Source organism: Drosophila erecta, unplaced genomic scaffold (genome assembly GCF_003286155.1).
Source record: "Drosophila erecta strain 14021-0224.00,06,07 unplaced genomic scaffold, DereRS2 tig00000021-arrow-pilon, whole genome shotgun sequence".
Taxonomy (NCBI): domain Eukaryota; kingdom Metazoa; phylum Arthropoda; class Insecta; order Diptera; family Drosophilidae; genus Drosophila; species Drosophila erecta.
This window is the reverse complement of record NW_020825198.1, coordinates 893,335-921,247: the sequence shown is the minus strand read 5'-3', so window position 1 is coordinate 921,247 and position 27,913 is coordinate 893,335. Positions and strand designations below refer to the sequence as shown.

Here is a 27,913-nt window from a genome sequence, read left to right as displayed (position 1 = left end):
GACATATGCAGGAATTACAAAAGATATAGGAGCTCTATGTCGAAAGCTCCCTCCAAAAGCCGAGCAAATGGGCGACCATTAGGGGAAACAAAGCAAACAGCGCAGGCGCAACTGGGGTTCGAAATTCAGATACAGATACATGCACTGAAACTGGGTTGGGCACGTTCCAGAGGTTTTTATGGACCAGGACCACCACCCCTGGCTTAGATAACTGCACACAGGCAGTTCGGGGTACCAGCTGCCTTGCCAAAACGAGTTTATCCTTATCCAAAAACCCGAGGACCGTCTGAACTCGCGTGCCGTCAGTCCGGTTTTACCTCCCCTCCGAGCTCATTTCGTTGCTCATAAATAACAATGCAATGATCCCCAGGTATTTTTCACGTGTTTGGCACGTTTCGCTCGATTTTCCGGTTCTCGATTCCCTCAATTCCCTCACTAATCTCCCCTCGGAAAACGGGCACGCGTCCTTTTGATAAATTGTGCTTTAAAGCGCAGGGCTCGAGCTCGGGTTTGGGTTCTGGATTCTGTTTCTGTTTCTGGAGCAAACGCCCTTGACAAATGGGCAAAACAACTCCGGACGACAGGACACTGCCAGGAAGAAGACGAACCATTGTCTGCCTTATTGCTGGAATAAATCTTCATCGCTCCTTTTTCTCCCGGCTCCTTGTTTATTCATCAAGGTGTAGCAATTACATTAAGTCTGGCATGGCTATTGGACGCAATCCGAGACCAATATCGCAGCTGGGCATGCATCTTCCGGAGGTCCAGACGGGGTGGCAGCGTCTGGGCCACATCGGCTAGCCAAAAACACTTACGCGATGCAGGAGGAACTCCCAGAGGTCGAAGCCACTCCCACTGAAGGTGCGCTGCTCAGGGAACTGGAGCAGCAGGCGCAGGCTGAGAACACAGCTTTCCCTGATTTCACTAGATATCCTTCAAAGTTCCCAGCATGTAACTTAGATATTTATTTTCCATTTTTCCAAATCGTAGATTAAGTATGCAATTCCTGTTGATGCATCTTAAGGGGCATATACGCAGAACTAGACTGGATATCCTTGGTTATCCCTTGTTGTCGGTGACTTGGTGGGACCAATGCTGCAGAAGCTCGTTCATCTGACGGAATCCCAGGCGCGATGGAAGCGCCCTCGGCGTCCTGTGCAATCCAAAGACTCTCAGGTAGTACAGGAAGAACTCGAAGAACTCAAACTCCACGTCTTTGACATAATGAAAGGATATAGCCGAGGCAGAGCAGCAGTCACTTCTCTTCAAAGAGTGAAACATTACTTATAAGCACTTTAGTTATGTATAGGAAATCCTACATTTGGCTTGTGGAAGAAGTAGCTATCCAGCCAGGAGTCGGATTGGATGGTGGGGAACACTGTAAAGGGACTGACGGGCAGGAAGCGGTGGTGCCCCTGGAAGTCCCGAGTGTCCCCCGCCACAACACCCACATCCTGCAGGCAGTGACCGATCTGCAGGTCCTCGGGCTCCCCGTTCAACTTGCAAGTGGTGCTGCTGTTCAGGGCGAAGAGATTCAGACGACGCAGGGCGTCCCTGCTGAGCACGTAGCCTCCGCCACCGGACATATAGCCCTGGGAAAAGTACGCCTTGAACCGACAGCCGAAGTACACAGACGATTCCGGATCGTACGGATACAGGAACAGGCGCAGGTTTTCCATCGCAATGTAGCTGCAAAGATACATTTCTTAGGCTGTGTGTCTAATGGCCAAATTATTCCACTTACGTGTCATCATCAGCCTTTAAAAACCAGTCGTACTCGTTTAGGTGATGCTCATGTGCATAGGCCATTCCTGTGCGCACCTTGGCGTAAAGATTCGTCCGGGACTCGGATGTGTTTATCTGCAGTATATTCAGGTGGGGATCTGTTTGGCTGCTCATGAAGATCAGCTTGTTGCACCGGGCTCCCCATGTCCGATTCACCAGCGCCGCCTTTGTGCGGTGTGAAGATGGCATGGTGAGCACTAGGCAGAGTATTCGCACCTCCCGCCTCAGCCAGGTAGCCAGGTGCTCCTCCGAGGCCACCGGATACTTCAGCAGAGCCGCCTTCTCACTCGTCCGCACGTCGTTGTTCCTCCACAGCTTCAGGTAGCCTATAAAATCCGTGAGTCGAATGCCCAACATGATGCCTAACAAGAGGAAGATGGTGTTCCGCACCATTACCAGGATCATTGTAAACTGCGATTGCAGCGTTTTTCGCTGAGAAAAGATCCCATGCTGTGTCTAATTGGCGCAGCAATTTCGGTTATACATCTCGATTGGAGAGCCCATGACCGCTTATGGCAGTTTTTCTGCCTACAAAGAGTCTAGTGATATTTTAAGATAGTTCTATTCGACTGTGGGCATTGTAAATGAGTCTTAAATATGTACTATATGGGCAGAAAGCTCTGTTAGTCCTGCTGTAGCCACGCGTTCGAATTCGTGCTGTTCTCCTGAGCCCACTGATTGAGCTGGTTCTGCAGTTCATCGGGACCCAGTCTGGGTGGGAGTGATCTCTGGGATAAGGGAGTTCCAAAAATGCGCAGTCGATATAGCAGGTATTCGTACATTTCGAACTCGTGCGTCTTGACGTAGTGAAAGCTAATTCCCGAGGAAGAGCCAGTTTCATTCACCTGAAACAAACATTCGTGTTTATCAGGGATACTATAGTACTTTTGGAATATATGGTACTTACTGGTTCGTAAAATGTCAGTTTGGGCAGCCAGTTGTTGGTGGGAAACGTAGGCAGCATAAACTTGAGGGACAAGGGCAGAAATCGGTCCCGACCTTCCTCATCTCGCGAATCGCCAGCCACTACTCCCACATTCTGCAGGCAGAAGCCAATCTGCCTGTCCTCCGACATGTTGTTGATGGGACAGAATTGGCTGTTGTTGAAGGCGAAGAGATTGAGCCGACGCAGTGCATCCCGGCTCATTACATAGCCAGCTCCACCGGACATGTAGCCCTGCGGAAAGCTAGTGCGGAATCTGTGGCCAAAGTAGAGCGCTGCCTCGGGATCGTAGGGATAGAGCAGGAACCGCAGGTTTTCCATTATCACAAAGCTGAAACAAGGTTTCAATGAATATGTGACCTTGTGATTGGTACGTTTTCACTTACGTGTCATCATCTGCCTTGAGAAACCAGTCGTAGTCCTCGCCGTGCTTCTGGTACACATACTCCAGGGCCTTTCGCATTTTCAGGTACAGGTTATTCCGTTCCTCGGGCACGCCCACATCGATGACGCCCAGCTCGCGATCCTCCTGGCTGCTGATGAAGATCAGCTTGTTGCAGCGCCTGCCCCACGTGCCCCTCACGCGCCTGACCCTTGACTGGTGATTCTTCGGCAGGGTCAGCACCATGCACAGAACCCGTGTCTCGTTTTGGAGCCAGAGGGCCAGCTCCTCCTCCGTCGCCAGCTGGGGCGTGGCCCCTTCCTCGAGCTGCGTGATGGCCGTGCTCGCGAACTGACTGTCGGTCAGCTGGAAGTACTCCAAGAAGTCCGTCAGCTGAATGCCAATGATCAGGCCCAGTGCCAGGCAGAGTATATTGCGATACATGGCGAGTGTGTTCCAGGCTGCAACTAACCAGCTCCAGCTGGCATTTGGCGATTCCGCTGTGGGGAACTGGAGGGCACTGGAGTGGAGCTCTTACAAAACGAGCCGGGGGCACAGCGAATGCATTTCGCGGTGTCGCTCATCGCCGCCAGCTGATCGTCGACTGCTCGATGGGCTCACATCGCAAACGGCTTAAAGAGGCTCCCCCGACGGAGAAAGAAGTTGGTAATCAAAGTCACTGGAAAAAAGAATTTCACTTACCTTTCAGTAAAAATATTTTAATTATGGACTGTAGAATCGGCTGACCAAATTGGTTCTTGAAGGAAAAAAGAAAATAAGAGAAGATATTATTTTATGATTTCAGTGCATTCATTATAATAATTAACGTATTAATTTTCATAGCCTCCTACAAAACTGACAGATGATTAGAGCTATGCATCTAAATAAACCGAAGGTTGTACACCAAAGCGATTAATCAAGAATATTTCAGCCAACTTGCCGCATAAGGTTTTGTTTCAAGTGCACCTCTCTCAGCCCGGCCAAAACGAGTTTTCAGGTTTGACTTGCGATTGGCATTTGTAATGAGTCACACGTGCTGCGTTCGTCTTCGCTGCTCTGTCGTCGGTCGTCTTTTTCAGCAAATCTTTCGAATAATCAACAATTGGAAGCCAAAACAAGACTCACGTTGCTCCAAAGTGACTGCCAATTATCGGCTGACTAGCCGGCGAATGGTTTTCCTTTCCCTTTCGTGGGCCAAGAGCATCCGGAGCATCGCACGGCCATCTATTTTTGGGGCCAACCGGTTTGGAGCCTCCTCTTGACCCAATCCGGCATAAATTAGTGCCTCTCGCCCACTGCGATTAATCCCAATTCAATCCAGCGCAACGAAGCGAACCGCTTTGCTTGTGGCAATGAAATCACTCGTTTATTTTATTGCTAGATAATGTTTCATTTCATTTCGATTGTTTATGATTTAGCTTTCCATGGTACATATCCGCTTGTTAAGTTTACTTAGTTTAACTGAATTCGTTTTAGGTTGTAGATTTACTTTAGCATGGTTTCTTTAGACTAAATGTGGACTAATTATTTCACTTCAGATTGTGTTGTTAATCATTTCGCCTTGTTAAACATCTAGTGTCTTGTTATTCTTTGCTGTTTGGCCTTCGCCGTTCATACACTTTGTTATTAAACTTGTAATATTAGTTTGTCAGCTGGCTAAGCGTACTTAGAGCAGCTCATTAATCCGATTTTTTCCTCCCCGATTACATGCTAATCCTCGTTATACGTTTAGTAAGTGCACTTGCCAATTTCTGTTTATCGGAGGAGCCTCTGGCCAGAGGCCTCAAAAAGTAGGAAAAGGTTGCGAAATAAACAAAAATTGTCCGGCAAACTTAATTACAACAATCGGGGTAATGATCCCTTTCCATACCTGGCCACACGCAGAAAGGATTATTACTTATGTTAGTTAGTTACACAGCCTTAGAAACTACTTACAACTAAAACATACATAAATCGGGGACAACAGAATGTCAAAAGGTTATTACAAAAATCATCAAAAGATACAAAGAATATCGTGTTTTAGTTATTTAAAAAATAGGACACAGAACGGTGTGTTCCAAAACCATTAGGCAGTTGGGGACTTACAAAAAAAAGGGATACTTGGTTAAATATGATATAAATTCAGATATCGATTCCATTTCCACAATGGCTTTAAAACACACTTTTCAGATTGGACATAACAATAAGTGCAAAAAAAATACAATAATTTTTGGAGTATTCCATAAATTACATAACAATTACAAAAAAAAATTATGTTTTTATATAAGCGAACATTTTACAATTATACCGCTTTAGTTATATTCTACGTGTTTCATTCGTTTATGTTTGACATTCTAATTTCGCTTGCAAAAATATATGTAAATGGTAATTCAACTTCATTCAATCTTTTCATGTTTCTTTGCTTTGCGTGGTTTTTGTATAAATTGGATTTATAAATTTATATGTATTGTTTGTTTGTTTTCAGTTAAATTTTACTCTTTATGGTTTAGCTTGGCTTTAAACTACATATATCAGTAATAATATTATTGTTTTTCAATATTCCTTTGCTTTTACATTTCTTTCCGTTTTGTGGTTGTATCATTTTTTTTTTGTTTTATTTTTTGCGTATAGTTTTAGGAACCTATTTGTAACTAGCAAAACGCAGACGCGTACAAGTTTCTATAAAAATCCTATAATTTCGCTTAAAATTAGTTCATATGTGTATAACATCAAAATATATATATATGTAGATTTATATTTATGGTTTCGCTTTTAAGTCCTATTCATAATATATGCGAAATATGTCAATGCATTCCACTATTATACGATTACCCCAAGACTATTTGAAGATTTCAGCTTATTCCCTCACCATTGAAGACCTGGTTCTTAAGTGCATTGCAGAATAACAATCCATTTGAGAACGATTAATCGTCGGTTGTAATCTTTGAATATTATAATAATAGCCTGCAATGATTTTCTTTTTTTTTTTTGCTTTTATAGTGTTTGAAAATGGTAGTCATCAAATAAATGATAAGAGAAGTTATTATTCGTTAATTAATTGTATTATTCCCTTTTTGTTTAGCCACTGACAAGCTTTGACAAGTTGTAATGTCTTCTTACTCAAATGACGTTCTTTTTTTTGGTTTTTAAAAATTTTTAGATGTTTTAACATTGGCACGATATCTATAAATAATATATACGCGTTAGATTATATAGCTTAAGAAAATATATATGGGTGTATACGTTTGTAAGACATCTATTAACTAGTATGGTTGATTAGCTTTAGTTCGTACCCGATTACAGATAATTATTATTCCCTTTCAAATCTTTCGTTACAATCCCAACACATTTCTCTAACATGATGTACAAACTAAATGCTCTAGGTCCGAGGAAAGAAAGTTAAGAACTCGAATATCATGAAGGCAAACGTCGCATCCAAGCCGGGGACAATCCCCAAAAAAGTTTCTCTAACTATGAATAACAAGTTCCGTATATGTATATATGAATCTGCTGGCCTAACTGATTACGTATAAAACTAAACAACATATAAAATAAATTACAAAATGAACGCGTTGTTAACTTATTTTGCAGCTTATATGCAAAGCAATACCCAGTGGTGGTCTAGTAATAGCCGTGAAGATAATGTGCTCAGCTCGTTACTTTCATGTACAAACTTCCATCTACCTGAGCAAAAATTGTTAGTAAAGGAAGATTCTATTTGATTTGGTCTTCGAGACCATAACCAAAGTAACCCAATTTGGCTTGCAGATGCTGAAATGCTTGCGGCCAATGCTCTGACCACCACTGCCTGTATTTACTCTTTGTGTGGAAAACACCTTGGTTCTAAATGTATATTTCTTTAAAGCATATTCAAAGCATTCGATATATATTGTTGCTGGGTTGGTTTGTTTAAATGCATGGTGCATGCCGCGAAACTGATCAACTACAATATATGATTATTTGTGTATATATACAGCTCTAAGCGTTTGTCATAACATATCGCCAAAATTTCAAGGGTATTTAGGGGCACTCCTAACATCCACTACTTTTAACATTTGGGAGAGCTTTTGTGCCACAGATATAGGGGAGTTTCGCTACGCTGAAGGATTTTGTAAATTTAGCACTAAGTTATATTTTAATTTACTCGCTGTTTAGTTTACAGAGTTCTTTCGTTCCTCTTTGTACAAAGTTTTCGTTCCAACGAGTTTCTTTTGCTGCCTATTTCTATGCTCTAACTTAATTCTAGTCTAGCTTAGAGCTAATTTGCTTTCTCACACAATCGTACTCTAACACACGGTCATGCGCTTTGGACTTTGGGCTTAAATATATACCGCGCGAATATATCTAATTGTTAATTTGTATATGTATATGCATATAAAACCAAACTCGCAATCTCGCTCACACGCACTGACACAAAAATATATGTAGTATATCGCTAGCACTTAAAGTTCTGATGTATTTTTACAACGCCCGTTGTGGTTCCTTTTCACTTGTTATCCCCGGCATTCGACGATGAGGAGCTGCTGCCCACGACTCCACCTGATCCTCCGCCATTCTGCTGCTGAGTTTGCTGCTGCTGCGGTGGCAGGGTGTCGGAACGGCGGTAGTACAGCAGGTAGGGCACTCGCGGCGTGTGCGGCTGGAGAACGTGCTTCTCGCTGACCGGCTTCACCGAGCTGTCGTCGTAGCGCAGCCAGCTGCTGTAGCCCGTGTGGAACACGTCTGTGATGTAGTGGCCCTTCGAAGCCTCCTTGCCATCGTGATAGACAACCGCAAACAGGCGATAAGCGCGCTGCTTCTGCGAGGTCTTCTTTGAGCCGAGGATTTCTGAAATAAAATGATACATTAACACTGGCAGGGTACTGGCTATTTCATGGCAACATACTGGCGTCGATCTTTAGTTCCACGGGGAACTCCACCTTCTTCAAAATCTTTGTGCACCCATCAGAGCGGTAGTCGAAGTACTTTAAATGCAATATCAGGACGACGGGTAGTTTCTCCAGCGTCATCTGCTGCCAGGCCACAACCTCCTGTTTGGTTTTGCTGCCTGTGACTCCCTCCAGCTGGTCACGGCCCACTAGAATCTCCAGTGCCTCCTTCACAGATGCAGCTTTCTGTAAACAGATATAACATTTAAGAATTCAAAAAAGTTGTTATGAGCATGATTTTCTAAGCTATATATTATATTAATTGTTTGTGCCCACTGTTTGTTGAAAAAAAAAAACACAAATGTAATTATCTCTATTAAAAAGCGGAGCACGTGCATCAGCCCCAACGTCTGGTGACCATCGCCAAAACGGAGACAATCACGAAACGCAAACGAGGCTGAGCGTTTCATCTTCCACGAACGTAACACAGACGCCGGCTGGCAAATGGTGCCGAAGTGTCTGTTGACTTGTCAGTGGTGATTAATACATTTAATACAGATTTAGCTATGACGATGCCATAAAACATTAAAGTAGTAGTACTTGTAAGTTTTCACTGATTGATAAAATTAGTAGAAACAAATTCTTAATCTAATATAAAAGAGTATCAATATTAAAAACGCACTTCGATGTTCAGTTGAAGCGTAAAGAAAGGCTGAATCACATCCGTGGAGTGTTCTCCTTCACGCTGCAGCCGGGAACGCAGTTCTCCCCGGAAGATATCGCTTACGGGAGTGCGTCCGAAGTCGGTCTGGCGGGTTACACTGCCCTTGTTACGATTGTTGCAAATCATCTGGGGCGGAAAACAATTAATTAACTGAAATGACATCATAATAAAGCAATTAACTCACCTGCCAAACATCGCCGCCATCCTCTGGTTCCGCGGGTTCCTGACCATTTTGCTGGGGTGTGGGTTTATCAATCAGCTTAATCACCTGCAACAAAGCGAACCAGACACTGAGAAATATTCCAACACAATATTTGCAAGTACCCACCTCCAGCATCTCGTCGTTCAGCTTGTTGAGAACATAGCCCAGGAATTCTTCGGCGTCCTCCTGACGACCTTCGACATGCTCCTCGCGGCTATCGTTCCACAGCTTGTAGATCTCTGTGGGTTCAAAGGCCATGTCGCACTGCAAATCCGAGCCCACAAACTCGTCCTTGCCCTTGCTTTGGGGTCCCTTGTTGAGGTTGTTCAGACGCAGGCGGAGACCGCTGGGCAGCGATGAAAAGTTGGTCATAAAAGACATCCTATGGGCAATAAAAAGCAGAAAGTTATAAAACGCAAACGGCAGTGTACTTAGATGTAGCACAAGATGAAATAATAGTAGTGTTTGTGCCGGCTTTGGCGAAGAAATCCAATAAAAGTGAGATCCTCTGCTGAAACTCGGAGCACGTGCACCAGCCCCAACGCTCAGCAGCTGCCGCCAAAACGGAGGTAACCAGAGAACGTAGACGGGGCCGGTGGCATTTCATCTCCCACAAACGTAACACAGACGCCGGCTGGCAATTGGTGCCGAAGTGTCTGTTGACTGGCCTGTGGCTAGGCTCGGAATAGTTCAATTCCAGGTATCCGACTTAGTTCTAGACCTATGAACTTACATGGCGTTCACAGTGGGCGTTTTCACCTCGCTCAGGACAGCCGCCTGCTTGGGAATGGAGCGCAGCAGGTTGTAGAACGGCGAGCAGCCGAGCAGGGCCTGCAGGATCGAGTTGATGTAGCAGTAGTTTGACCTGTTGGTCAGTCCACGGGGACGCAGGCTGATCGGCGCCAAATTGGTCTTGTGGCGCGTCAGGTACTCGGCGTACTTGTTGGTCCACTCATCCAGGTGCTGCTGCACTGGACGCGCCGGTTCCGGCTTGAGTGGTTTGACGGATGCCGAGGCGGGGCTGGGAGCAGGAACGGCCTGAGCGGATGCAGCCGAATAGGAGAGTGTTCCTGGTGTGACCAGCGGAGCCGTGGGCGCCGGCACTGGTGCTGGCAACTGTGATTGCTGGTGAGCCGTGGGCAGGGGCACATTTTGAGGAGGCGACGCTAGCTGAGCAACTGGCGCGGCAGCTGCAACTTGGGCTGGCTGCGGAGGAGCCAATTGGAGCACTGGATGGGGCGGCTGCTGCTGCTGCGCAATTTTGCTGGCCTCGTAGGGCGCCACCTTGGCCACGGGCTTGTTGCTGGCAAACAAACTGGCCCACGAAAGCTGCGAACTGTCGCTGCTGTTCTGCGAGGCTGGTGGCGCAGGTGGGGCAAGATTCAGCTGCGGCTGCGCGTTGGCTGATGAACTGGTGGCCACCACGGAGCTCAGGACTGCGGGCTCATAGCTCTGATGCTTTTTAGAAGCATAGTTGCTGTAGGATTTGCTTGGCGCTGCTGCTGCTGCGGCGGCTTGTGCGGCGGGCACATGTTGCTGTGCTGCAGGCTGCTGTTGCTGCGGGGCAGCTGCGGCTGGTGATGCACTGCTGTTGCCGGTCTCCGGTTGAAATTGATTTGGGGTAGCCGTAATGCTGGCCGTTGAGGTAGTTGCTGTTGCGATAGCCACGGGAGTTGCAGCTGCAGTTGCTGCTGACGGCGCCGCTGCTGCCTGCTGGCTGTTTTTGCGCTCCAGCGTTGGTGCTGTGCTTGCCACCGGCGAGGAGGGCACCTTCATGGTGCCGTAGTTGCGCACCTGCGGCTGGTTGTTGCTGCTGCTCGAGCTGCTGTTGCTGCTGCTTCCGCCGCCGCTGTTGCTGCTGTTGTTGTTGTAGGTGTTCTGCGTGTGGTAGTGTTGCTGCTGGTAATGCTGCTGGTTGGTAAACGTCTTTGTGGTGTGGCCGTAGTTGGTTTTGCCCGCCGGAGCACTTGCAGCACCCACTGCCGGTCCATTGTTTACATTATTGGGAGAAGCGGTGACAGAAACCGACTGTGTGGACTTTTTGTGCTGGGCGGAATTGGTCCAGGACATGGTCTTGGTAGTTTGGATGCCCGTGTCGCTGCTGCCGTGCTGGTGATGATGGTGATTGTACTCGGAGGAGTACTTACGACGCACCTGTTGCTGCTGCGATTGATTGTATTGCTGCGAGGGCTTGCGCTGTTGCTGCGGTTGCTGCTGCTGCTGCGGCAAATGATGCTGATCATGGTAGCTAGTCTGCTGCGCAGGTTGTTGCTGCTGCTGCTGCTGTTGTGGCGGCACCACAACCGGTGATGTTTGCTGTTGCTGATGTTGCTGCGAAGCTGAGTGATGCTGCTGCTGCTGTTGCTGTTGCTGCTGCTGCGGTGGTGGCTGTTGCAGCTGAGGTGCCACTGTTGCTACCACAAGGTTTGGCACTTTTGTTGGCGGTTTTTCGGTTTGCAGCGGCTGCTGCTGCTCTTCTTGCTGCTGCTGTTGTGGTAATTGATGATGATGCTGCTGCTGCTGCTGCAGCAGCTCTTGCTGTTGCTGCAGTTGCTCCTGCTGCTGCTGCTGCTGGTGGAACTCTAACTCGATTTGCTGCTGCTTCTCGTTGGCCAACTTTTCGTCCAAGGCCACCACCTCGTTGTTGTTCTTTGTCAAACTCTTGTCAACTGCAAAGAGCAAGAAAGTTGATTACAATCAATAAAAGCTTTTACTCTGACCTTAAATGGCAATTTCCCAGCACCCGCTATTGAAATGTGAGATGAAATTCAATTGCCGCATGCAAACAAATTTACCAAATCAACATAATTGATGCCAATTGAAGCCAAATGCTTAGAACTCCAATGATCACTGCCTGAATTGTAAGGCATTTTGTGAAGCCATAGGCAATTAATGCCTAATTAAACCCCAAATTGATTCGTTATTATGTGAAGAACTGGCAAATTTAACAAACAATACGCATAGGCCGTTTAATCTGTCTGCATATTTATATGCACAGAGCAGATACAAAAACAGAGCACGCATATCTTTCCCTTTTCCGGCTCCACGGGGGTTTTCGGTCCACATAACTATATATGGATGGTCCAATAACTGCCGCCAGACATTGTTCTCATGCCCGCCTTTCTGCTTTATTTGTTCTGATACTGATAAGCGGGCCATCGATTGCAGCTATCAGTGCAAATAGAAAACATAACTAATCCATGTCAAACTCAAGTAGGGAAAAAACAGACCGCCGTGAGTGGTGAGAGTAGACCCCATTTACGGCCAAATTGTTATTAAATCACTGGCGGATTGGCCTGTTGCTAGGTGTTTGAACTTCGCACTCGACCCTGATATGGGCCACCAGATAAACGGCATACCCACTCACTCCCGACTCGATAAGAGCCTCACACAGTGGAGCCGGAAAAGGCCAAGCCAACACAGGCGGATGGCAGTCAACATCCATGTGATCTCCCATCCCAGACACAGTTCAAACAGATCGCTCCCCAATTTGTACAAAGCGGATCAGGGACGGGATATATACTATGGGAAATGCAAACTACAGATATCGAGAGCATAACTATGAAATATACCCGTATATGCATGATAAATAAGTCAATTCAGTTTGATCTTCTCGCCGCAATAAATCACTGCTCCCTTTATAAAAACAATGAGGAAATATCAAAATGTTGATCAGATTGCTCCTGTTATTTATAAAGTGCTTACATACCTCTCCCACTCTTTTCTCGATTCAAAATCCCGCATGAACTTTTCAAAACACTGCTAATTTATTCCCCGATCGGATCTTTATTTCAAAGACAACTTTCCCAGGGCAGCCTGTACTTTTGCTAATGATATTAGTATTTACATCTGCCTATTGGCCATTTTCGAGCATGCTAAAATGGGAATTAGCGCCTGAGCTCTAACCAAGTGCACTTCAATTCGAAGTTTTGGCCATTGGCAGCCGGTGTTAAACGCCCATTTATGATTGGAATTACGTGCACCCCCGCGGGGTCCATCGATCGAGGGCATCATATGACAATGAGACCCCGCACTTCCCCCTGCGGAATTTCGAGTGCGCTAATTAATTTCAATTAGCGACCAACAAGCCGAGAACTAAGTGTGCGCGGTGTTGTTCAATAAATATAAATATAGGTGAAATCGAGCAAATCGAGCGCAAATACTGTATGGTAATGTGTGGAGATTAATGCATTTAAAATAGTTGCAAGCGGCGTAGAGGGGGGCGAATCTGCGGCATGGTGTCGGTTTGGGTGCAATAACAAGCGCTTTGGAACGTGTTGCCATAACGATTCAATAGAGAGGGACGCACTGAGCCGGGTTTGTGCGAAAGAGAGCGCGCGATCCGCACTGTCACAAGGTTGGATGGATAATTACAGAGCTGAGTGCACAGGTAAATTGCAATAGGTTGACTGCAGCGAAAGCGAACAGGGAAATTGTCAGGCACGAAACAACAATATAATACGCAGGGCGGCGGGACTGTACTCAATTTCCATTTGTTATTCCATGTTCCATGTGATAAATGAAAAATCAACGGGGTCGGAGACTCGCAGCCATGTCAATCCATTAGAATACATACAACACCCATCCGCTTTCGGTTTCATCTGTACGAGTATAACAGTTTGCCCGCCGAGCTTCATTAGTTCAAATGAATTTGTTTTCCAGTCTCAAATTGCACTTGATCAGGGCACATATATGCCTATGTATGGGTGTACATTTGTTTGGAGAAAAGAAATAAGATTTCGTAATTGTTTCCGTTCCCCAAGCGAGCATAAGCATCCAATGAAAATGGTTCAAACTTGGTTAAGTCACTGGCATTCCGAAAGCCTCCCCCCTTTTCCACAATCCATTTGCTGCTGTTATTGAACGCGCGATTTTATTCAATTTTTTATGAGCTAGCAACAGACCCGCTCTATGAGTAATTTATGCTTATTGAGCTTCGATTCGATCCGAGAGTCACCAATTGTAAACACGCCTTTTAATTGAGAAAAGAATCAGCAACAGAAACACATTTTCAGATATAGCAAGTCGCATCCCAAACAAATTATCAAGTTGTAAATAGAAAGTCATAAAAATATTTTATTGCTCTCACTTAGCGGAAGCTCTATATAAAACAAAACCCAACTTTCGATGCTTTGCCATTCTCAAATATAGTTACGTATAATATAATTTTTGGCTTACAAATAAATAGTTAGCTATACCAAAGAAGCCATAACACAATGTATGTAATTCTATGCCATAAGAAGTTAATCATTCTGTTGATTAGTTCCTTTAATCAGTTCCCTGAGTCACAAACAAAAATGAAAACAAATCAAAGTGCGTAGCGGCTAAAGTTTGTTTTTGAGAACAAAGAAGCCAGTATAAAGAATACTGCAGTATATGCAATTATGGCACATATAGAAAGTTTCTTTCTTGTGCTTGAATTATACAAACGTTGCACTTCTTGGTATTCAAGGTTTTATACATCCACACAATATCGGACGTGTGTTTAATAATACCTTTTACCTTTACAGTTTTGTTTTATTTGTTATAAAATGTATGCAAACATGTCAGAAACATATTAATGAAATTTCGCATAATTTATATATATTATCCCTTAAAGGAAAAGCATTCAAGAAAAGATGACAATTTCCATTTTTTAGCCCACGCGTCGTATGCGTAACGTGAGTCGCACATGGTTTCAACTGACCCGTATGCATGCCCATAATGAAGATTGTTCCCAGCACTTTAACTGCCCCATTGAAATTGATAAGTAATCTGCTGAAGCGTTGGATAATTCATGGCGGATACAGAGCAGTGTAGAATACACTGAAGAATGAGCACAGTTTCCACCGCCTGGCAACGGGGCCAAAAACGAATTGTTGCAGGCAATTCAATTGAATTCATTTGTGTCAATTTACAATAAGTAATAGCCGAAGCGAAGAAGACAGGCGGGCAAGTGCTTAGAACAATAAGTGAAATTGAATGCGAACGAAAATTGCATAATTCTATGAGCCACGCGACCTTCGCCGCAGAAGAAAAACAAACTATAAAGTTTGTTTTTGGTGTGGATAGTACAGTGGGGTTAGTCGGGGTTCCGCCACCTTATCGCCAAGTTATTTACAAGCTGTTGACGGTTTATTTCGATGTGGCTTTAAAGCATAAACTGATAGGCATCGATGGCGCGGCGACGAGCAACAGAAGTTGAGGTGAACTGACAGCCCTGAAATACAAGGACACTGCGCTGAAATGTATCCTGTCTCCTCCGCCCACACACGCCCACATTAACATATAAATGCGAGTAGCAGATTAAGAAGGAGCGCAGCTCGCTTCAGTGTAACCCGTACATACAGTAGAACTCCAGGCAGAAGTCCGAGCACTTCACGAGATGAAATGAAACGATCTGACTGACAAACTGGAACAAAGATATGGTGTGGGACTGGAAATTCCGCATATCAAAGTCTCATTAATTGAATGCTTTTCCCGAGTCGGATTGATTATGGCCCAAGTTCGACTGTAGCTGCCAGATAGGCAATGTATCTGACAGATACTGAGGCCAGGCTCATCGGAAAAACGGGCGTTGCATACCAAGCAACGCAACAAGTTGAACGGGCAAAAAACAGCAAGGTAAAACAGTCGAAGCAACAAACTGCGTCATTTTGAAAACACAATATTCTACAAGCTGTATCTGAATCTGTATCTGTATCTGAATCGGGGCAATGGCAGTGGCAAGGAAAGCGTTGTCAGCGTAAAAAAAACGCTTAGCAGCCAAACAAAGCATTGACTGCACAACACGGCGTATGCGCAATTTTCATTTTCATTAACAAAGAAGGCATGGGAACTAGGAAGAAAGGGGGGGTGGTGATGGACATAAAGGGGTGGTCTTAATGGGGTGCTGCGAGGAAGGTGGGGTGGCAATAATTGAAGAGTCATCACTGGTTCATTCAACCTGTTAGCAACGAGGAAATAAAGAACGAAGGAAAGCTCTTGGCCAGCTGGAGAACTCTTTTTGTGTTCTTGTCTCTGCACAGCTCTGTTCCCTCAGCAAAAGATGAATAGTTCAAGGATAGTTATTCATTACACAGAGTGAGCATCTGTGACAGTGGGAAAAACAATTTACGCTCGCAAAGTAGAAAGAATAATGTCGCCTTTATCAAACTTGTCGCATTTACTTAAGTGATGTAGTTTGTAAAAAAATTATTTTAGTTTGAACTTGGCATGCACTTAAATCCTTTGGTATGTCGGATTACTTTAACTTGTTTTTCTTAGTGCATTGCCCTATTTCACCCACATTTCACTCGCTTGCATTTGATTTTTTGGCACAGAATTCTGTTTTAAATGGGGCAGCTAATTTCCCAAAGACACCTGGTGCAAACGGCCACTAATCCACCACGTTTATTTTGACCCCTGAAACTTTGGATATCGGGTGTCCCGTGCTACCTCGTTTCCTCGTTTTAAAAAGGTACTGAGTACCTTGCACTTTGCGGCACATGCAACTTTAATAGCTTGAAATCTAACCGCACACACTGCGGTATAACAGTTTTGCTGCGATTACCGCTATTTCGGATTACATTTCAGTTGGGTTAAGTGTGATTTGCAGGCACACACAGATTGTTGGCCAAGATTGGAGGCGTCGGCCATTTGTGTTCCCACGTAATGCGTTAATAACAGAGCAGCAAATCGAGTTAGCGAATCGGAACACAAATAACGCAAGTTAAATCGTGGGAAGAGGCAAAGTGGCGCCCTCTGGCGTTGACCCACAATATCGGAGGGGTTTCATTTTCCTTCCATGTGAGCGTGTGTTTGACATGGAATTTTTATGAATGACATTGACCAACCACCCAAGTAGAAGAAGAAGAACTGCACACATCCCCCGAAGGAAAGAGAGAAGGAGCCAAAGAGAACGAAAGAAATCTCTTACGACGCCTAACCGCAACAACTACGACGAAAAAGTGCTAACCAAGCCGAAAAACTGTTATAAACCAGAAGACGAAAAGCACATTTTTACGATTTTACGACCTGGCAACAGTAGAAAAACGTTGATAAACAAAATAACTACAAGTATCTCAAAAGGCCCTCTTATCAGCTGCGTGTCGAATGCATTTTATTATTTAGGGGAGCCAACGGTAAAGATAATGCGCGGATTATACAATGGTCGGCGCCTAAAAGGCGGCAGACAAGAGTATCACTTTCACTCAAACACGCACCTAGAGTGACAGACAGTAGAACTCTACTAAATGAGACTTACAGTTTGGGAGTTGTACTGTTTTTACTAATATATATCTATACTTCAAGAGAGATTTCCCTTGATATTTGTCATCTTTTCAATCACAATTGAAAAGTGTCTTTAGGAAAGTTAAATTCCTCTAGAAAGTGTCCTGTAAAAATGAGCGTAGCTTCTGGAAAGTAAAAGTTAACCTTTAACCTAAATCGGCAGCAAAGAGCAACAGTTTCGGTGCTCTTTGTTATAAGAACGTTGTACAGTATAACAGTTCGAACAATTGCTGAGGCCATGTGGCAAAAGGCGGTTACCGGTTTTTCAGGCTTTACCTTTTCAAATGCAAATCAAAGAAAAGCAAAGATGATAAAAAACGAGGGGAGAAAGACAAAAAGACAACCCTTGAGCAAACACAGAGGGGTTGTTTGTCTTGGCTCGCCTCTCTCTCTTTCTCTCTCTCTCTCTCTCCGCCGCTCTGTCGCTGCGATTTGTTTTTGTTTGAATCAGCTGTTTTTTGGGGGCGAGAGAGCGCGAGTGGAGCTTGCGCTCTGTGAGCTTGAACTTCAAATGCAACAAAACGGGCCAGAGAGCAAAGAAGAGAGGGCGAGTGTTTTTACAGAAACTTAGAATTTATCTTTGTATATCGTATAACAGTCGCTTTTTGCTGCCGTTACGAGGAATTTTCATTTTCATTTCGCAGCGGACGGCGCAGCAGTTCAGAACAAAACTCGGGGAATTCAAAATCGGAATCGGAGATTGTTATTTTTCGCCAGATTCGCAAAAAGCAAATGCAAATGTCGCCAAAATGCAACTGCAGCTAAAAGTTGTTATCGAGTAGTGTGTGTGTGCCGCCGAGTGTGAGTGTGTGTGCTTGGTGTGCGCTTTTTATCGATCACACTCCGCTCTTCTACCTTCTCCTTTCTACCTTACCTCCCCGCCCCCTCTCAGACACTCTGCCACGCTCTCCAATCGAATTTCAAAGCTGAAAATCGGAAAATTATACAATTGCATTCGCAAATTACGACGCACACACGTACGTACGTACAGCACCCCCAAAAAAGCTGAGGAAATCACAGAAACGCAAAATCAAAGTCAAAGAAAAATCAAAGCGAAAAACCAGCGAAAATCAAGAAAATTTAAGGAAAACAAACATTTTCTAGTGACCTCAGCTGCAGCTGCAAGTGCAAGTTAAAAATACACAAACAAAGCGGAAGTAGGCAAAAATAAGGCACAAAAAACCGCAAGCAAACTAGTAACGGTTAAACAGAAACCAGCACAAAACCAAGTCAAGCAGTCCAACTGGAGCTAAAATATTAATAAACCAAGCTAAAGGCAGCCGTCGTCTAATATTTGCTTAAATACAGGCAGCCCACGCCTTTTATCGCTAGTGAATTTATAAATTTATCAAACTAAACGAAAACAAAAACTCAATAACAATTGACACACACACAAACACACACAAGCGCAACACAACTGCAGTGGGAGAGCAACAAAGAGCGAGCTTGCAAAGAGCGAGTGTGAAGAGATAAACTTGGGCTCTCTCCTTCGCATTTGGCATTCGCACGCGGGCAGCGACGCCAAGCGGACGTTCCTCCTCCTTCTCCTCCTTCCGCACCCTTCGCACTTCGCACTTTCTAGCCCACATTTTCAACTTCACCAAAACCGCGTGTGTGAGCCCAGGAGCGCCCCTAACCCTTCGTCCGTCCCACCAACATGGTGGACACAAACAGCTCAAATCCCGGCATCGTGGGCGGCAACTCCGCCTCGTCCGCCAGGCTGAGGAGATTCGAGCGGACGGACAGTGAGCTGGCCTGCGAGGAGGCGGCCAGGCTGACGGCGGAACAGAGTCCGGAGGACGAGGACAACCAGGACAACGACGAGGATGACGACGACGAGGAGAGCGTGTACGGCGAACTGCCGCCTCCGCCGGACGGAGGATACGGCTGGGTCATCTGCTTCGCCAGCTTCATGTGCAACATGATCGTGGACGGCATCGCCTACACGTTCGGCATCTTCCTGGAGGAGTTCGTGGCCTACTTTCACGAGGGCAAGGGCACGGTGGCCTGGGTGGGCAGCCTCCTGTCCGGCGTCTACCTCAGCGCCGGACCCATCGTTTCCGCCCTGGCCAACAAGTACGGATGCCGAGCTGTCTGCATAGCCGGCAGCATAATCGCCTGCATAGCCTTCGTCTTGAGTACCTTCAGTACCAACGTGAGCATGCTGATGGCCACCTATGGCTTCATGGGAGGATTCGGGTTCGGCATGATCTACCTGCCGGCTGTGGTGGCCGTGGGCTACTACTTTGAAACCAAGCGGAGTCTGGCCACCGGAATAGCGGTCTGCGGCTCCGGCTTTGGCACCTTCGCCTTTGCCCCGCTGGCCACCTATTTGCTGGAGGAGTACGGCTGGAAGAACGCCCTGCTCATCTTCGCTGGCCTGATCCTGAACTGCGCCATCTTCGGAGCCATGATGCGACCCCTGACCTACCCGAAAAAGAAGAAGCAGAAGCCCTTGATGCAGCGGATGTACGAGGAGAAGCAACTGCAGCTGGAAAGGGGCTCCTTTGCGGGCTCCCACTTCATGGTGCAGCTACCGGACGGAACCATCGAGCGGAAACTGAAGATGCCGCTTAATGCGGATCCCGGCGTGCATTCCAGCTTGAATCTGGAGCTGCTGGCTCAACAGGCAGGCGGCGGAGGTCTGCATCCCGTCTCCACCCTGCCCACCATCACAGAGTCCAAAGTGGTGGATGTTCATCGGCAGAACGGCGCACAATCTCCACCAAATGGCGACAGCAATGGCCAGTTATCCGCTAGATCCGCCGCAGGTGCCGTCGGCCGTCGTCCCCACAGGAACTCGGAGTCGGAGACCAGCCCGTACCACTCGCAGGATGCCATGACGCGGAACGCATCGCAGCCCGCATTCCTGGCCGGAGATCATCAGAGTTTGCCCAAGAACGGATCCGTGCCAGCATTCAACACGCGGGTGAGGAAAACCTCCGCTTCGGAGCGCTTCCAGCCTTCGCTGGCCGCCATCAGGGCCTCTTCTCGCGGAGATTTGGAGGCAGGAGGTGGCGGTGACTTCGTCTCCTCCAAGTTGTCGCTGTCCCAAAGGCAGGGCGGCAGTCAAACTGGCAGCAGCGGCAGAATGGTGCGACCCATGTCCCGCAAGGACATCTTCTACTCGGGATCCGTGACGAATCTGCCGCAATATCAGTCCCAGAAGTCGCTGGCCAACTACAGGAATTCGGTGCTGTCGCTGACCAAGTACGAGAAGAGCATGCAGAGTGTGGCTAAACTGGATCCCTTGGCCGAGGCCGAGAAGCATCGCGAGGAGTATGACCTGTGTCCCTGCCTGGGCATTCCCGATTCCGTGAAGTCCGTGGTCAACACCATGCTGGATGTGAGCCTGCTGAAGGATCCCGTCTTCATGCTGATCGGTGTCTCGAACATATTCGGCATGGCCGGTCTGTACGTGCCCTTCGTCTACCTGGTGGATGCGGCCAAGGAGCACGACATACCCAAGAACGATGCCGCCATGCTGCTGTCCATCATTGGCATCACCAACACCGTGGGCCGTGTCTTCTGCGGTTGGGTGGCGGACTTGCCGCAAGTGAACTCGCTGCTGCTCAACAACTGCTGCCTCCTGGTGTCCACCATAGCCGTGACTTTGACCCCATTGTGCTACAGCTACGCGGCGTACATAACCATGTCCATATTCTTCGGACTGGCCATCTCGGGCTACATCTCGCTGACGTCAATTATCCTGGTCGATCTGCTCGGCCTGGACAAGCTAACAAATGCCTTCGGACTGCTGATCCTGTTCAGGGGATTTGCCGCCTTGATCGGAACACCCTTGGCGGGAGCCATCTATGACATGACGCACACCTACGACCTGCCCTTTTACATGGCCGGTGCCCTGTTCGGCATCTCCACGATAACCAGTTTTCTGGCGCCCTGCTTGAAGAGATGCAGTCCGTCCGAGGAGACGCCCGTGCATGTGGAAACCCTCACGCCCATCGACGAGGAGCAGGGCGAGGATGCCGAGGACGACGAGGATCAGCCCATCACCATAGTGCCCAAGATCATCAAGACACTGGCGAGTCCGCAGCAGGAAGAGGGACATCCACAGTTCCCCCAGAAGACAAGCGAATCGAAGCTCTAAGGCGATTCGATCGGTTGGAAACGAGAGAGAAGTGAATTTACAGGGGGCAGTGCGGAGCTCAAGAGGATCCGGTGAGATATTTTTCTATTTACATATACAGCAGAGGAGGAGGAGATCAGAGATCGAGCACACCTATATACAAAGTTGAGAAGACGGATGGATATATATATATATAGCCGGTCCCACACCATATATATATGTATACCTTTAAGCCTAGGCAACAGCGGCGGAGGATGGCGTGCGGAAAATGCACTTTTCTACCAGGAAAACTCAGCTTAGCTTGCGATAAGATATAGAGAAACCTTCGGCTATATATAAAGTTATACTACGCTCATAAATAACCGATCGAAAACTGATACCGATCGCTGGTAGATTGCAACTGTTATACAGCAACCACAAAATATTGTAAAGTAAATTCTATTATTATTATTATTTGTTTGTTAAACCCTACGATTACTATAATTACCATTATGATTACTATTAAAGATTATTGTGTACTTCTAATAGTTGTTGGCCAGGCGTTATAAATGTGTCATACCGTAGCGGAATAGCCATATAGCGATACAGCGATATAGCGATATAGCGTGTGTGTAAACTAAAGTGTAGCTAAGTAGAGGTGGCCCGATTAACTTAAAGAGCGGCAGCAGCAACTATTTCGAGAAATGATAAATTGTATATTTTTTAAGACAGAACGCTACACGGCAAAACTCAAAGGCGAGTTGAAAACACAAAGGAACCGCAATAAGAACTAAAATTGTTTTCAATTTTACACTCAAATACAAATTTACGGCTCATTTTTGTAAGTTACTTACTTAACTATAAAGTCCAGCAACAGAAAAACCAAGAGCAAATGATGATTTTTAAGGCTTGTGTGTGTCCGTTTTTAACTATCCAAACCTATAGCCTAGTAGCTACGAACCATAAGCAATACGGCAAGTGCAGTTCTATACAAACGAAATTGTTCACGCGGCTAACTAATTAACTAACAGTATAATATGTACCACAAACAATATTCTAAAACTGTTTTACGCATAAGAATGGGGCAACAAGCAACAGTGAGCGAGTGGGAAACACATCAATGTAACATTTAGAACAATAAGTGTTGAAGGAATGAGAAAAGCAGCCAGCAGAATAGTAATAAAAGATATTGCCATACATTTTAAAAACCGTCGAAACGAATGCGTTTTTCTATCTTAGTATATGCGTATTTGGGGGATATGTATAATGGTTTATTGGAAATTGGTTCCTTGGAACTTTTCTTGAGTGGGTTTTCTTCGCAACGTTCGGTGAAAACGACAAACATGGACTTTATGGACTGCGCTCTATGCGAATAAGTGTAAGTACTTGTATCAAGAGGTAACTCGTGAAAGCTTTAGCACAATTATAATCTCCCGGGGAGCGTGTGCCGCTCTAAAAGCCATCGATCAAAAGAGTTTGCCTTGGACTTAAATTAAGGCGTTTATCAGGGACGCCTTCGATGTCGCGGAAAATCAGATCACAACGAGCTTACTCGTAAACCCTCGCCCCAAATGATTAGCCTAATCAATTTGCCACGGAGAGTTATGGCTGCACTAATTGCGGTGGGCCAGGGGAACAGTGGTGCAGTGTAGTTTCATTCTAGTCAGTGGACAAACACTTGGCGATATCGCCGTATGAGAGCCGTCTGCAACGCCAAGTGCTTCGAAAACAGCCATAAAAGAAAAACCTCTCGTCGAACCAACGTAGATACAGATACGGCTATGTTAGCACAACTGGAACCCAATCAGTTGGCAAGACCTCCTCCATTTCGTGTGAGATTCCCAGTCGTTCCATGTGCATTCAAACACGAGAGGTATTAAAAAAAACCAATTAAATATCGCTAAAAATAACCATAAATCAATCAAAACCCTGCAATCTGCTGTGTTGATGACCACTTATGTAATCCTTGTAACTATCTGCGATTCTGTGTCTACTGCGGTCCAAGAAGGCAATTAGTAACATATCGATCAAACTTGATACAGTTCTTCAACTGAAATGGAACCTAAGCTGCAGTGGTCAAATAGAACCGAATAAATTACCCAACATCTGCTTTGTTTGGCAATTAGGCTTGACACCAGGCAAATAGAATACGTCAAGCCAACTGGCTTAGATGAATCCCCTGCATGGGCACCTAAAACACTCAATTGCGATTAGAATACAAGGGGCTGGGAGGCGTCCACCCGGCCTTTTCACTCGGAGTCCTCCGCCCATTCGATTGATAAGCGTGAACAATGCAAACAAGCGGGCACACAAAATAATAACAAAGAACTCGACGGAAGCCAACTTGTGTTGCTGATTAGAGAGTGGGTTGCTGGGTGATTCAGTGGGTGAGTGTGTGGTCAACAAGTTCAACACCTGTTGGCGGCTACACGACGGTAGATGAACACCAAGCCCAAAGTAAAAGAGCAGCCGTAAACAATGGGAGGCCTGGCAACAGGCAGTCCGAATAATTAACGCCCAGAACCCATGGCAAATGTGCTCACATCACATATGCAATTTGACACCTTAGAAGAGTGTAAGCCAAGTGGAGAGAATATGGTAAATGGAAGCGAATGGAAACGAAAGGCAAGGTAAGCAGAAACTGCATAGGAACACGGACCAGGCGACGCTATCGAAGGCACGCCAAGACGAATTCCACCATACTACATAGGAAATGTATCAAATAGGCACAAAGTAACACGAACCCCAGATACTCTGTGTCAAAGTCGGGCTAAAAGTCCACAAAGTGCTCTCGCTGCCTTAATCGCAGAGCTCGCTTCAAAACAAAAACCAGACAAATGCAGAATTACCTTATAGTTCTGATAATAAGTGGTGCTTATGTAAATTGTGGGCTTATTTAGCCAAAAGATAGAGCATAACATTAACATTAACTAATTAAGAATTAGTTGACCATAGAAACTCATAACAAGAAGTTACTGAAGAGGCAGGCTTTGCACAAGTGTCATTGACCCACAAGGAGATAATTCAAATGTGTATGACTCAGCCAATATACAATATACATTTCGCACCGCTGTGCAAAGTCTTAGTTTTCATTCAATGATTAATTATGCCACATCAACCAACATCGGATGAAACAAGATTATGAGCGTTCGGAATGGAAAATGCGAAATTAGACAGAGTGCAACTCAGCCCGCATTGTGAATTGCAATTCCCGAATGAATCACTAATCAATATTGAGCACTAGCACTCACCCGCTTGCTCCTGTTGTGGTTGTTGCTGCTGCTGTTGCGGAGTGGGTGTTGGTGGCTGCGGAGGTTGGGCCTGAACCAACTGGGCTGGCTGTTCGATTAGCACGGGCGATGTTTGCTGCAGAATGTGATGCGGCGGCGGCAGCAGTGCAGGCTGGACTCCATCCGGTGGGAGGGGCATGGCAGCAGTCCAGGCCACCGGAATAGCGCCTGGTGGCGGAGCTCCGCACTCGCCGAGCTCGTCCTCGTACTGCTGGCGATAAGAAATGTTTAATATGGCGGTTTGCGGCAGCTTCTCTTTAAGCCAGGCCCACTTACCTGTGGCAGCGGACCCGCTCCTGGATGGATTGGCTGCAGTGCGGCCAGCTGACCATCGTCGTAGATCTGCATCACGCCCATTTGGTGCTGCATTTCGTGCATCTGGGGATCGTAGATGGGGTAGTTCGGACTGAGCATGCTCGACGTCTCCGAGGAGGGCAGGGATGAGCTGTTGTGGTTGAGCTCATCAGCTACACTGACGGCACCTCCATTGGGATGTACAGCCACTTGTTGCTGTTGCTGCTGCTGCTGGAGCACTTCAAAGTCCTCTGCGTACATGGGGCCCTGGTGCCAGATCTGGGTCATTCCGCCATCCGGCTGAGCTCCACGTTCATCGACACCCGGCTGGCCAGCGTCTTCTGGTACATACTGGTACTCGGCCGGATGCATCATGGGGTAGATGTACCCACCGTGATTGAACCACGCTGGATTATACATAACCGGTCCCGAGATGAAGAGCGGCGTCCCGGTGGCCTGTTGGGCAGCCGTGGCATTAGGGGGCGGCTGCAGATTCGCATGCTGTGGAGTGAAGTAGGGAGAGGGATACGGCCCGTAGGCGTAGGTAGGCGGCGCAGCGGCGTAGTACTGCTGTAGGTGCTGCATATGGGCCTCTGGCGGCGCCAACTGCTGGCCCATCTGATCCGGCTGAAGTTGCAGCCCGGGATTGGCTCCGTCAGGCGGTGGCAGTTGCTGCTGCGGCGGAAGGTTGATCAAGTGCTGCTGCTGCTGGAGGTGACGTGGCCCATGGTAGTCATTGCGTCGCTGTCCACCTCCACGGGGACGACCGCGTTCTCGCGTCCGTCCACCACCCATTCTAGGAACATGGGGATTCGGGGAGCCGCCCTGGGGTGCCAAATTGATAGGCACAGGCTGCAGGTGCGGCATCACCGTGTTGCCCTGGATGGAATAACAAGTTAGGACGTCAGTAGTGTAGAATATACTAGTAATATGGCTTAGTGATCAGCGAAATTACAGAACAAAGGAATATAGATCCTGTTCTGCTACACCCACCTGGTCCTGAGGCATGTCGCCGTGTCCAATGTAGTGATGCTGACCGCCAGGCGGCATATAAGCCGGAACCCCGTGCGGCCAACCATGCAGGTTCACATTGGCAGTGACGTTGTTCACGTAGACGTGGTTGCTGGGCATCGGAGCGGGGATCATGGCCGGGTAGTGGGCTCCAGCATGGGGGTGTCCACCGTGGGCGGACATGTAGACGGGTGGATTGTACACTGGCTGTCCGGTCGGAGTGAATGCCTGGACGGGGGTCATCAAATTGTTGTTCCCGGATGGTGAGACCAGGGTGCTGTTGTTGTGGTTGTTGTTGTTGTTGTTGTTGCCATTGCCATTATTGCTGGGTCCGCCGCTCACGCCAGACGGCTGGGGCGTCGAGGGCGTTGAGATGGGCGTGGCTGCTCCTCCGCCTGCCGCGCCGGAGGATCCCGCCGTCGTGGAAGCCGACGTCGACGTGGACGCCATGGCTTTGAAGCCAAAAGTGAGAAACTTGGCTCAGATCCCAATTGGATGTACTTGCGGATGTAGACGAGTCTCAAGAGTCGCAGCAGGCGCCAAACATTGAAATTGGTTGCTGATCGGGAAGAAATCGGGATTACTATTTCATTCAAGAAGCTAATTATATAAGACTTGGTAATCAATATCCATCAAGCACGGATCCCAAAGGGAGAGAATAACTCAACTATTACTGTCCCCTAGTTAAAATAAAATTAATATAAAGTATGAGGGCATGAGGGTAAAAATTCAAAACATTCCTATAGACAAGACCAACTGTTGATCACTATGGGTGATTTTACAAAATGTGAAGTGTAAGTTGAGATATAAAAGATCGAATAAGAAACTTTAATTAGAACACTAACGTATGTGGCTAAAGCGCACGATTTCATTATATTTTTTTTCGACACAGGTTAAATTCTAATTAAATGCGATTTTCAATTCACGCCACTCCGCGTGCCGCAGTCCGAAAAGCGATCTGGCAACGCTGCACAGCTGTCGGTGTAATAAGAAAATCAAATAAACAAAAGCAGTACAGACGCATTATTCCAATGGGGCATAAAATGGAGACGCATTAAAAACCCATATTTATCAAACAAAACTAACTGCAGGCGATTAAAGTACCCGTTTTCTGGACAATTTTGTGGTGCCACACGCCGCCCGCTAGAGATGAGTAATTGCAACGATTCGCCGGCTCACGTAAATATCGGTCACGAATGTAACAGGTTCAAAGGGCTTTTTTAATGGGTTTTTCTGGATTAAAAGTGGGTCGTGGAATGTGAAATGACTTGGGCATAGAAACTTGCCGTTCATCTGAGCACTAACGTAGCATTTCTCAGCATTTGCAGGCATTTCTTGCTCTGCTTGGGGAGTACAAAAATTACTCATCTCTGCCGAACACAACACACACACCAGCACGCACGCACTCACACACACGCACGCATGCACACACACGGAGAGGCAGGGCAAATGAAAGAAATTGGAAAATATCGTTTGCTGGAAAGTGAAAAGTCCATAATACCCTAGAAGTTGCCAGGTTTACTGCCAGACTTTGTGCTACAAGGTTTATGTAAACGGAGTTTGCCGGGTGTTCGCTGTTATTTTGGGGCTAATTTGAGGGGCGGTGAGGCGGGTGTATCGAACGTACCTTTTGTTGAGTGGCCAATTGAGATCAATTTTGCAATTTGATCATATTTTATGCGTGCGGCAATCTCTCTCTTCTGCTCGCTCCGCTCGCTCTCTCCTGCTCTCTCTTTCTCCGCGGTGCCACGATAATTCCGCAACTTTTTACACGCTGCTGCTCTAAATTCTGCTGCTTTTGCTGCCACAAACTAACACTGAAGCGGGCAGTTGCGCGGGGTCACAGGTCACGGGGCACGGGCGAGAGGTCACCGGTTAACACGGCACTCGGCGATCCCTTTTTTGCTGCGGGCCACAAACGTTTTATTGTTCTTTATTTTTCGGCCGAAAAACCTTCCTGCTACCAGGGTTGTCGCACATCGATGACAGTGCGACAATCGGCGGCGCGAGCTATCGATGGCCAGGGCGGCCACCCGCGGCGCCATCAAGTGCAGCCTGTGGCAACGCTGTGAAAAAGTGGCGGGCAAATTTGAATGCATGACTATGTTATTAAAACGTG

At 46.7% G+C, this 27,913-nt stretch overlaps 4 protein-coding genes across 5 annotated transcripts; 1 reads left to right on the top strand and 3 right to left on the bottom strand.

The window, feature by feature from the left end:
* Positions 1-950: 950 nt before the first annotated feature.
* LOC6545124 (glycoprotein-N-acetylgalactosamine 3-beta-galactosyltransferase 1) lies at positions 951-2,290 on the bottom strand. 2 transcript variants are annotated; one of them, XM_001971034.3, is made up of 3 exons: positions 1,745-2,290; positions 1,320-1,689; positions 951-1,263 (listed from the first exon to the last, which is right to left on the bottom strand). In XM_001971034.3, exons 1-3 carry the CDS (start codon positions 2,188-2,190, stop codon positions 1,060-1,062), a joined length of 1,020 nt encoding a protein of 339 aa, XP_001971070.1. In that variant the 5' UTR covers positions 2,191-2,290; the 3' UTR covers positions 951-1,059. The 2 variants fall into 2 exon arrangements, with proteins under 2 accessions (XP_001971070.1, XP_026833472.1); XM_026977671.1 differs by having other exon boundaries at positions 1,220-1,258.
* A 38-nt stretch (positions 2,291-2,328) lies between these two features.
* LOC6545123 (glycoprotein-N-acetylgalactosamine 3-beta-galactosyltransferase 1) lies at positions 2,329-3,741 on the bottom strand. The gene is made up of 3 exons (XM_001971033.3): positions 3,115-3,741; positions 2,693-3,059; positions 2,329-2,630 (listed from the first exon to the last, which is right to left on the bottom strand). Exons 1-3 carry the CDS (start codon positions 3,552-3,554, stop codon positions 2,409-2,411), a joined length of 1,029 nt encoding a protein of 342 aa, XP_001971069.1. The 5' UTR covers positions 3,555-3,741; the 3' UTR covers positions 2,329-2,408.
* A 756-nt stretch (positions 3,742-4,497) lies between these two features.
* Positions 4,498-27,810, bottom strand: LOC6545206 (trithorax group protein osa). The gene is made up of 10 exons (XM_026977774.1): positions 27,422-27,810; positions 25,777-26,353; positions 24,766-25,662; positions 24,451-24,697; positions 9,617-11,552; positions 9,010-9,265; positions 8,866-8,949; positions 8,640-8,807; positions 7,975-8,203; positions 4,498-7,916 (listed from the first exon to the last, which is right to left on the bottom strand). Exons 2-10 carry the CDS (start codon positions 26,242-26,244, stop codon positions 7,576-7,578), a joined length of 4,626 nt encoding a protein of 1,541 aa, XP_026833575.1. The 5' UTR covers positions 26,245-26,353; positions 27,422-27,810; the 3' UTR covers positions 4,498-7,575.
* Positions 17,656-22,416, top strand: LOC6545122 (monocarboxylate transporter 12). The gene has a single exon (XM_001971032.3). The coding sequence runs from the start codon at positions 18,791-18,793 to the stop codon at positions 21,239-21,241; it is 2,451 nt and encodes an 816-aa protein (XP_001971068.1). The 5' UTR covers positions 17,656-18,790; the 3' UTR covers positions 21,242-22,416.
* Positions 27,811-27,913: the final 103 nt, after the last annotated feature.

What these genes read in the sequence shown, in the direction of transcription:
- LOC6545122 (XM_001971032.3), top strand. Translation starts at nt 18,791, where the DNA reads ATGGTGGACACAAACAGCTCAAATCCCGGCATCGTGGGCGGCAACTCC.
- LOC6545123 (XM_001971033.3), bottom strand. Translation starts at nt 3,554, where the DNA reads ATGTATCGCAATATACTCTGCCTGGCACTGGGCCTGATCATTGGCATT. An exon ending in CTCAAGGCAGATGATGACAC is followed by an intron (nt 3,060 to 3,114) that starts GTAAGTGAAAAC and finishes ACCTTGTTTCAG; the next exon opens with CTTTGTGATAATGGAAAACC. An exon ending in AACTGACATTTTACGAACCA is followed by an intron (nt 2,631 to 2,692) that starts GTAAGTACCATA and finishes TGTTTGTTTCAG; the next exon opens with GTGAATGAAACTGGCTCTTC.
- LOC6545206 (XM_026977774.1), bottom strand. Translation starts at nt 26,244, where the DNA reads ATGGCGTCCACGTCGACGTCGGCTTCCACGACGGCGGGATCCTCCGGC. An exon ending in GAGCGGGTCCGCTGCCACAG is followed by an intron (nt 24,698 to 24,765) that starts GTAAGTGGGCCT and finishes TATCGCCAGCAG; the next exon opens with TACGAGGACGAGCTCGGCGA. An exon ending in ACCACAACAGGAGCAAGCGG is followed by an intron (nt 11,553 to 24,450) that starts GTGAGTGCTAGT and finishes TGCTCTTTGCAG; the next exon opens with TTGACAAGAGTTTGACAAAG.
- LOC6545124 (XM_001971034.3), bottom strand. Translation starts at nt 2,190, where the DNA reads ATGATCCTGGTAATGGTGCGGAACACCATCTTCCTCTTGTTAGGCATC. An exon ending in TTAAAGGCTGATGATGACAC is followed by an intron (nt 1,690 to 1,744) that starts GTAAGTGGAATA and finishes GTATCTTTGCAG; the next exon opens with CTACATTGCGATGGAAAACC. An exon ending in ACTTCTTCCACAAGCCAAAT is followed by an intron (nt 1,264 to 1,319) that starts GTAGGATTTCCT and finishes CACTCTTTGAAG; the next exon opens with AGAAGTGACTGCTGCTCTGC.